Genomic DNA, 10,860 nt, shown 5'->3' on the forward strand with positions numbered 1-10,860 from the left:
ATGGGACCGGATGGTGTCCCCGGCTGTGTGCTACATGAGCTAAATGAGGAATTAAACCCGCACATAAGGCAGCTGTTTAATCTCAGCCTTACCACAGGATACGTGCCCAAGGAGTGGCGTACGGCAACTGTGGTCCCACTCCACAAAGGCGGTGCCTCTATGGACCCTGGTAATTACTGCCCCATAAGCTTAACAAGTCTAGTCTGCAAAGCTATGGAGAGGATCATAATGGAGCTCATAAACAAAGATATAGGGGACTTGCAGACATTGGACCCGACCCAGTTTGGCTTCGTCAAGGGCAGATCATGCCTTTTGAACTTGGTCAACTTCTTCGAAACAGTCACCAAGGCCATTGATGAGGGAAAGGCAGTCCATACAGCCTACCTTGACCTTGCAAGGCTTTCGACACAATACCCCACTCGGGTATTGTAGAAAACTTACCAGCTTAAATGTAAACCCATATGTCACAAGATGGGTTGCAAACTGGCTTAAGGACAGAACCCACAGGGTTAGAGTTGCTGGCGCTATGTCAGACTCCAAGCCGCTCACAAGTGGTGTCCCACAGGGCTCGGTCCTTGGCCCCCTATTGTTCGGCATCTACTTCTCAGAAGTACAGGCCAACATGGGAGGACTTTGGCTGACAAAGTTTGCAGACGACTGCAAACTGGGCGCCATTGTGGAAAGTGCATCGGACACGGATATCCTTCAGAAGGGACTCACGGAAACAGATAGCTGGTGCCAGAGCCATGGCCTGAAGTTAAACACCAAAAAATGTATAGTCATACCCTTCGGGAAAACAAGGTAACCCCAAGCTACCATATAGGTGGCAATCCACTAAGCACAGAAGAGGTTATCAGGGACCTGGGGACCCAGGTTGACAGTGGCCTTTCTTTTGACACTCACGTTGCTAAAGTGGTTAGAAAGGCCTTCTACATTGCCCACCTGATCATGAAGGGATTCACATCCAGATCTAGTGAGGTCATTGTTCCCTTGTACTCTTCACTTATCAAACCAATGATCGAGTACAATGCCTCATTCGGGATGTATCTCACCCGACATCTGCAGCAGTTGGAGAGACCCCAAAAGTTCCTCACCAAAAGGATAAAGGGAGTCCAAAATCTGTCATATGCTGCCAGATTGAAGAAACTCCAGCTCTATTCAGTCGCATACCGTCTGCTCAGAGGTGACATGTGCCTGACATACAAGGCCATGTCCAACCTGGAATTAATGGACATGCTCCACCTCAAAAAATCCAAATCCATCAAAACCACTAGAGCAAGCGACTTAAACCTTAGCACGGATATAAATAGGACATGCTGGAGGGATAGATTTATCACTCAGAGACTCCCTATGCTGTGGAATAAAATCCCGGTCCATGTGAGGCAAAGCACCTCGCTGGCACTGTTCAAGACAAATCTTGACCTGTGGATGGGAGATCGTAGGTTTACCCCGGGAATCATCTCTGTGTCACTGCTGGACAGAGGCACATCAAACTAATGGGCACAGTATTTTTTCATATAAGGGGTGGCTTAAGCCACAAAACTTTGGGCTAGGCTTATAAATGCCTTAGGGCAGATAGCCTAGTATAAACCTATGAACCTATAATATGCTAAATAACATATAGCCAGTAATAAGGAATTACTACATCACTTTAATTCAGTTACGTAATAAGGTCACCAGAGGAGTACCCCAGGACTCCCATTTTGGACCCGCTCCTGTTTAGCATCTACTTCTCGGAAGACAGGACTAATGTCAAAGACCTCTGACTCACCAATTTCACAGATGACTGTAAAATGGTATTTATTATAGATTCCCCGACACCAACATCCTACAAGATGGTTTAATAAAAACAGACTGGTGCCAAAGCCACAGACTAAAACTCAATGCAAAGAAATGCATTATAGTACCCTTTGGCCAATCATCCACCCAAGCTAATTACTCCATCGATAAAACACCCTTAAGAGTTGACCCAGTAGTTATGGATCTAGGGACATACATAAACAATAATCTGAGCATCGACCAACATGTAGCCAAGCCAGAAAGAAAAGCAATCTTTATCATCCAACTCATGAGCAAGAGTATAACTGGTTTCCTTGCCAGTATAGGTTCATAGATTAGTATTAGGCTAATTGCCCTTGTGAGCCATTTTAAGCCTAGCAACGATTAGGCCACCCTCCAAATCAGACTATATATATATATATATATATATATATATATATATATATATATATATATATATATATATCATATAACATTCAAGTCCAAGAAAGTTATACTACCACTCGACTCAACCCTTATCAGACCCATCATTGTCTACAATGCTCCTTTATTAAGTACCTATCCAGGCACTTTCAACAGTTTGAACACCCTCAAAGGTTCCTCATCAGCATAATCTGGGGTATTAATACCTTGCCCTACACAAATCTCCTTAGGCCCGATATCTACACTCCATCTCATACACTTTACTGAGAGGTGATCTCGTTTGTGTTTATATTGTTTGAAGTTTCTCTTTCTGCTCTGCCTTAAATACCTCCATCTATTTTTTGTGTGCTAAACACCATAACTGGTAGCAATTTTTATGTTTTTCTCTCCTTAGCTAACAGCCAAGCTTTCTGTTTTTCCTCTCCATGCTGCCAGTGTACTGTTAAAAGTCCTGCATTCTGAATAAACGGTTGTAACGAAAATCTCTCATCATTCATCTCTGTTCTCTCTCACCTTGCAGCATCTTTTTTTCTCTGCAAAGTATGTTGGCTTAGTTTTTTAAGTTTTAAAATATACTTATTTAAGGCATCATCTACTTTCTAGCAAGTTGGTACACTGTGAAGCAGCTTGGCAGCAAGGAACGCCCCCATTCTTAAAAGAATCTGTTCATTTTCAACAAATGTATGTCTATTAAATGCTGGATTAATCAGCCTGCTTTAAGAAATTTTTTACCTGCTAGTACTACACAATATAACCTCTTTTTTTCTTACTATTAACAGTACATAGCCTTTTTCTGTTAGACATTTTACTGATTGTTTCTGGACTGTGCTTGCCTCTCAGCTTGGCTCAACCCACTCCATTCACCCTCGCTTTGCTTGGGCTCACTCTGCTCCCCTACCCCCATTTCCACCCTACCCACTTTTCCTTACACTTATTAACCTAAACCACACCTTTCTAATTCATTATCCTATAACCTGCAGCTACCTCATTCCAACACACACACAATCATTTTTTTTTTCACTTTCTCCTCTCCCATCTCGCTAACCATTATTTCATCCCTCATATAACATTGTCTTCCCTACTGTCTCATAACACTGTCTCCACATCACTTTATCAGTACATTTCTCTCCCTACTAAACTGCAGACACCACCCCACCCATATTTTTCTCCTATTTCCCTACTATTTCACCATGTCATTTATCACCACTCTTTCGAGCAACTCTCTCCTACTCATTACCCTCTACCTAGCCTCCCACTCCACTACCTTCATCACATCAAACATAACACACTACCCCTCTCCTACATTCCCCACTATTACATACCATACAAAACCAAATATCCATTTTCACATCTGTTCTAATCTCTACACTAACTCTAATATATAGCTTTTCCACTATAAATATGTCCATACCCCCAACCCTCCTTCCTATCCAGATTTCTTTCATCGACTAATATTCAAGTTCAAACTCTCTCTCCTCCTACATTCACTAACAGAAATCAAACTCCAAGCTGACATGCATCCCAACCCAGGACCCGCACAGCTACACCCACTCCACCTGCTAATACTACTCTCCACCTTCTTCCCCTAACAAATTCCAAATCAGACTTACTTCCGAGGTTAAAATTAGTTATGAGTATCACAAAAAAAATAGTGAATTTCATGTAGCCCTAACTACCTACACTCCTGATATAGTAATTATTACTGAAAACATGGCTAAAACCCCACAGTAGAGATGAAGAAATACTCACTAATGGTTATAATGTTATTAGACAAGAGATGCTGAACAAGCGTGATGGAAGCATTGCCATCATGTATAAAAATTTCCTCAAAATTGAAAAATTAATCTGTACTCTCCCAGATCAGAAGCAGAAATTCTAACTTCCTGATCTAAATAAATCCACATAAAACCATCATAATTATTGCCTCGTACCTACCACCAGGCAAATAATCTACCTACCATTGAAAGTATTCTATCTTGGGCATCCTCTACTTTCAACCAATAAACTATAGTGCTAGATGGCTTCAACTTAGACTGGCTATCCTGCTCATCTGACAATCCCTCAATTTTTATCAGTTTATTAAATTTCACCCAAACTATAAACTTCCCACTAGAATCGTTTAACACACTAAGAAAGAATCTATTTTAGACTGGATACTAACAAGTATGCCCAACTTTTCCCACCAGGCTGAGTGCCTCTCCGATTCTCTCACTGATCACTCCCCTACCTTTTTTCTAAGGAAACACATTCACTGCCCCGTAATGTCATTTTCAAACAAAACAAAAGAAATGTTTGTTACCATCTTAAATTCCCAACTTCAGAAGTGCAACTGGTCACCTCTAAAATCACTCCACCTAGACCAAGTTGTACAATATTTTAATTCTACCTTCCTCAACAACCTTAACCTCACTCCAACAAGAAAAATTAGCTCCAAAGCCAAAAACCTGCCTTGGATAACCAAAGATGTTAAATCTCTTATTAAACAAAAGGGATAGAGCCTGGTCTGGTTATCAAACCTCCAAAACCTCAGAAAACCTTACCTCTTACAAACAACTAAGAAACCTAACTAGAAGCAAATTTTATCTGACAAAAAATCTTATTTTCTAGCTAGTCAACAACAGCCATTGCCATTCTCTCACCCCTAGCCAAAATCTTAGAGAAATGTACCCATAAGCAGCTCCTAGAACACCTCATTACAAATAACCACTTATCTCGCACACTTACCTGACCTGCACCCTAACCTGCCCTCCCCAGCAATCCACACTTATCTAGTTCATAGTACGGCTTCCATCCAAAACACAGTACCTCCAAAGCCCCTCATAAGTTTCACTAACTACATCAACCTCCTCAAAAACAATGGACAACTAGTCTCTACTATATTCCGTGATATGTCCAAAGGTTTTGATATGGTATCCCACCAACTACTACTCAACACTTTAGCCTCCCTTCAACCTCAACTGGTTCTTTAACTACCTTACTAATCAACAATAGGCAATTAAATGGGATAATAAACTCTCCACACTTCTCCCAGTCTCTGTTGGGGGTTCCTCATGGTTCCATCCTTGCCCCTCTCCTTTTTATTACATTCACAAACAGTCTAAACACTGCCACTAAATCTGCTTCTATCACTCAATATGATGACAATGCTACTCTTACTTGCTCTGCTCCCACACCCCAAGAACTCCAAGATAAACTGCAAAAGTCATTTCTATATATTGAAAATTACTTAAATGAACTTCAACTAATCCTAAACCCAAACAAAACAAAATTAATGTTCTTCTCTAACAGGAATCCAGAGCAAAACCATCTCCTCTCTCCATCTAATCCACTAATGACATTATAATAGAACCAGTTAACCAAACAAAACTACTTGGCATCACAAACGACAACAACTTGACATTTAAAACTCACAATTAAGAAAGTTCACATCAAGCTTTTTGCTCTTTATAGGGCCAAACCTTATCTTACCCAAAATGCCAGACTAGCCACAGCCATATCCCATCTCCTATCTATTCTTCTCATCTTTTTTCTAACCTGCGCAAGTCTGATTTAAATCTACTTGATTCCTGCTATAACAAAATAGCAAAATTTGCTGCTAATATACCAAACAGGACCCATCATTGCCTTGCTGTTCAAAAACTACACTGGCTTGAATTTCCCAATCTGTTACTGCTCAATCAGCTCACCACTGCCCACTGTATTATCCACAAACCTGAAAACTGCCCTGCATTCTCCAAACTAATGCAACTAAATACCATCCCCCGGACCCTTAGATCATCCGATAAACTGGGTCTATATTAGAACATCGAAATTTCAAAACATAGAATGTTCTAATATCGAACCCTTTTCAGAAAATCTGAAAACATCGAACATACAGAACAGACAATTTTTTCCTAAGGTAAAAATTTGCTGTTCCAAAACACATGCACACAACACAAGCACACCAAACAAACAGCAATCCACACATACACACCTAAAATCTTACACCTAACCCTACACTAAACTATACACACCACTAACTATCCACTTACCTTAACCCTAAGGTCCGTCACTATTGCACACTCACCTCACCTGTGTCCTAACCCTCACGTCCACACAATTGCACACTTACCTGACCCACACCCTAACCCGCCCTAACCCTCACGTCCACACAACTGCACACATACATAACCCACACCCTAACCCGCATTCAATCACACACTTACCTGAACCCAACCCGTAACTTTCCACCACAGCGCTGAAAATATCGAAGCAACAGAAACGGACAACCAAATTGCTTCCCTAGGAAAAAAAAATCGGTTTTCTGTTGCTTTGATATTTTCAGCTTTCTCTGAATAGGGTTCGATTGAAGTTTTGAAACTTCGATGTTCTAATATAGACCCGATAAACTTATACTCAAGGTTACAGAGTCCCATAATTACTTTGGTGACTCTCTCTTCTCCTAAAAAGTAGCCAAACAGTGGAACCTATTACTCCAGAATATCTTAAACACAGATCGTCATAGCGTCAAAAAACTCCTAAAGGGAATACGTTACTCAACAATGGCTATGCTCTCATAATAATCCTGGCTATTTTCTCATGCTTTCGATCAAATGTTTCCTATTCTGCTATCTTCTTGTCTTACTTCTTCCAAATGAAAATATCACAATGGTTTTTAGTTTTATATACGAGTTTCATATTAATGTCTGTAGTAAGGCTTAGGAAATGTGATGGTTTCTCTTTTACATTCCTCTTTTTGTAAATTGTGATTGTTGGCAACTGTCAAACTTTTTGTATATTGTTTGTAATATTTTAAATATTTTTGTAATCTTTTTGTACTATTGTTATGGAGCTGATCTCTCCGGGTCTCCTCTGAAAACAGGCTACTTGCCCAGCCGTTTAACAAATTTAAAATAAAATAAAAATAAATAAATAAAAGGCATCCTCAGATCCAGTTCTGACTGAACTCTTTCACATCCTCAAAACAAACAGCACCAGAAACACTAGATCCAAGAACCTGAACTTTGACTGCAACCTAAATAAAACATGCTGGACAGGCTAATATGCATCTCAAAGGACCTCTGCACTATGGAATAAGCTCCCCATCCACATAAAGGAGAGTTCATCCCTGACCCTATTCAAATGAAACCTTAATCACTGGATGGGAAATTGCAAATTTACTTCCAGTCTGGTCCCCATGTCTCTGATGGACAGAGGTAGACAGTAAGTAAATTAATCCCCAACTAAAATACCCCCACACACATAGCCCTTAGGGTACCTCCTTACTAACCTACCCCACCGTATAGCCAACCTAGGTACTTGGGGACAAAATGAGGTCAGGTTGCACAGCTGGGCTTATAAAGAAACTGGTGTTCATTAGCCTATTATAAACCAGTGAATCTAAACAAAGATTATAAATACAAGGAAAATCTGAAAGCAAAAAAAAAAAAAAAAAAACAGCTATATGTCTGAATTATCAATTCAGTGGTATACGTACTATACAAAATTCCAGAGAAACAGCAAATCACAAAACCATGCAGGCAGATTATTTCACCACTAAAAAAAAGTTTCCCACTGAACTGTGAATATAGAGTGTAGCTTATTACTCCTGCAAATATAATATCATGCAATGCATCTAGCAAGTATATATATATAATGTATAGATATATATATTTTCCAATTGAAATTCTGTGCTGTGATTTGCTTTCACAACATGGAAGAAATAAAGCAAAACATCTGACTGTTCTATACCTGTAAATCAGCAAGCAACCTGAGAAATGTGGGAAAGCAATATTCATACTGGGATGCATTACAAGACAACATAACCAAGTGTGCAAAATTGTCATGTATGCAAATGTTGCCACCAACACGACAGCCTGGTAGAGTGAATGAAAAGGCAGAGCTGGTGAATGGAGGTTTGCAGCAGTGCAGGTAAGGGGTCACACCTGTAATGCAAGCCAAAGGGGACTGATATACATAAAGTGAAAATAAAGAACTCAACAGTTTAGGATGACACGGATTTTGATGAAATCACATTTTAGGATTTTGGGGGACTGAAGTAATGGGGTGTGAATGGCACAAGAAAACAGTGAGAAATCGTGTCAGTTACTCTCCCTTCCTCAGATCCATCAGGTCATATTATGGAATTAAACTACAGCCTAGGTCACTGTACGATACCAAAGTTTCATAGTGACAGCCAACAAACGTTCACGAAAGTTGCTGAAATGTCCTGACAAAGCAAAGGGCAACCTTCAAAACTCACAACCAAAGTGTGCACCCCCCCCCCCCCCCCCCCCCCGATCTGGATTACTACACTGCTGAAGACACCGTGAGAATGGAAAATGGGTAATTACTCTACCTGTCAATGAACTTGTGCTTCCACACCTGGTTTTGACACAGTGAATATAGCCTCCGGCATGTCTGAGCCACACTGGCCACGTCCGTGTGTTCAAGCACAGGCAAACACAGAATATACTCCAACACCTCCTCAGGTAAATCAGTCAGATGTCTGTTGCAAACGGAGCCTGATCTCCTCTCCAAGGTGGCCGTAGTCCCTTTACTGTCCATTATTGTTTACCCTCTATCCAAACGGCTGACCCTCCTCTTCCGGCCCCACATGTAAAGAAGGGTCGCGTGAGATCTGCTTGAACCAATCTGGGTTTCCCTTATGGCCACGCCCACACTGCTGTCATTGCAATGCTTGCTGCACTTGTAGTTGTCTGCTTTCAGTCAAAACATGTTTTTTTACTTACACTTTCGGCTTTTCCCAGTTCGGGGTCGCGATACAAAATGAAGAATATAACCAGCGAGCATACTAAAAAGGAGCATGCAGTCACACTGTGACAGTTACATCTGCAAACGTACGAGACCGTGTTTTTTATGTTTTGAATAACTCTTTATGTAGCAATGTTTCAAGTATAGAAGGAGAAACTGTTTTGGATTTAAAAATATATATATTTGGGTTAAAATGCCAATCGGAATGTTTCCCCTTTTTCGAAACGAATAGCCTTCATAAGTTCACTCTATTCGAAACCAATAGTAGCCGAAGTACGATTACTCTTTTAGTTGCACAACGGAGACTTAAATTCTGGTTAAGTAATCTTAAATTGTATTTCGAATTCCACAGTCTGCAGGCTAAAGACAGGTGCTGCATACTTAAGAGTGAGAAAGCTGGACAGTGCCAGAAATAATGGTGGGACAAAGGCCAAGAAATAGGGACATTTTTTAAATATTGCTCTTCAAACTTAGAAAGTTGATAAAATAACAGAGTTTGCCTTGACATACATTTTCGGAAGGGTATGAAGTCCGCAACTCAAATATCCGCCATAATTTTCTGATTCTATTACTCAATGGTTTGCCAGAAAACCACAATTTTACGAGAAACAGACCAAAAATATGAAGCAAAAATCTGGACAGTCTGTGAAAATCTGTACAGTTGAGGGAGGTATGCCAGTGATACCCCTCAATCTTTTTAGCAGAGGAAATATTGGGAAATCCAAAAATAATTGGGGAATGAAGGCCCATATGAGTACATTTTAAATATTGTTCTTATAAACATAGAAAATCGCTAGACTAAAAGGTGTTGGTTAGTATTACTTTACTGAAGGATATGAAGCCTGAAACTCAAATGACTGTCATTATTTTGTGACTTTGGTCCTCAATGATTTGCCCAAAAAAAATAGGAGGAACAGACCAAAAATGTGAAACAAAAATCTGAATAGCTTGTGAATATCTGGACAGTTGAGATGTATGAGGTGGAGGATACAAAAAATGTGTTAAAGCTAAAATTACAACAGTAGAAATATACATGAATTGCAATAAAGTAGAAGCTGTGAATTGTTGAATGTTGAATGAATGGCAGCATGGATGATGTTATCCTTGGTACTCAGTAAGTGTGGTATTCATAGTCTCACTGTTCACATATACACAAGTAGAAATGATGGATCTGTATTTTAAATAAGAAAAGGGTGAAAAAATGGCACCGATTTTGAAAAAATCTGAGATTTGTCACAAAACACCCATAGCAGGTTCCCACACATTATCAGGTGTAAAATGACAACTATTGTTGCTGTGTGCAGAAAGAGCCCTGTGTACATAAATGATTCTTGTATATAAGCACCCTGTATGGGCTTTTATATGGTTGGAGAGGGGAAGAGAGAAGACCCACAGAAGGAAGACATTAAGAGTATTGTGCAGGAGGAGGTGGAGAGGATGGGCACTGTGTTTTTCTTAAAAGGGAAGTTGGGGAAGGAGTGATGGGGAGAGTATTAGGGAAGAGCAAAGGAACTCAAACATAAACAGCAGGCAAGACCGATAGGAACAATATGGGCTGATGTTGGGGAAAGTCAAGACATATAGATGGCACACATGCAGAAAAAGGAGGTGTGACAAGCAGTTGCCATCTAAGTCTGAAGGGCCTGAATTATCTCCCCTCCTTGATGGATCTTGAGAGGAGGACTCTGATGGGGTGGGGGAGGATGCCTCTGGTGACTCGATGGTCAGAGCTGACCTGGTCACTGAGTCTTGCATTGTAGGGATTGAAGGTGCCTCACCTTCTCAGCCAAGTCTTGAGAAACTAGTTGTGCTCACTGCGTACTAGGCTGCTGCACACAATAAGAAGCACAACTCAGAAGCAGTAGTGCAATGTGGATATCATTGTTTATGCGTATTTGTGTAAGG

At 40.4% G+C, this 10,860-nt stretch overlaps 1 protein-coding gene across 2 annotated transcripts in view; it reads right to left on the reverse strand.

The window, feature by feature from the left end:
- Positions 1–8,784, reverse strand: part of FBXO21 (F-box protein 21) — a 686,173-nt gene extending 677,389 nt beyond the window's left edge. For both annotated transcript variants that reach the window (XM_044068290.1, XM_044068289.1), the window contains exon 1: positions 8,540–8,784. In XM_044068290.1, coding sequence (XP_043924225.1) covers positions 8,540–8,748 — 209 coding nt within the window. In that variant the 5' untranslated portion in view covers positions 8,749–8,784. The remainder of the gene's footprint in view (positions 1–8,539) is intronic.
- Between the last annotated feature and the right edge of the window lie 2,076 nt (positions 8,785–10,860).

This window comes from Protopterus annectens, chromosome 4.part0 (genome assembly GCF_019279795.1).
Source record: "Protopterus annectens isolate FY-2018-M chromosome 4.part0, PAN1.0, whole genome shotgun sequence".
Taxonomy (NCBI): Eukaryota; Metazoa; Chordata; order Ceratodontiformes; family Protopteridae; genus Protopterus; species Protopterus annectens.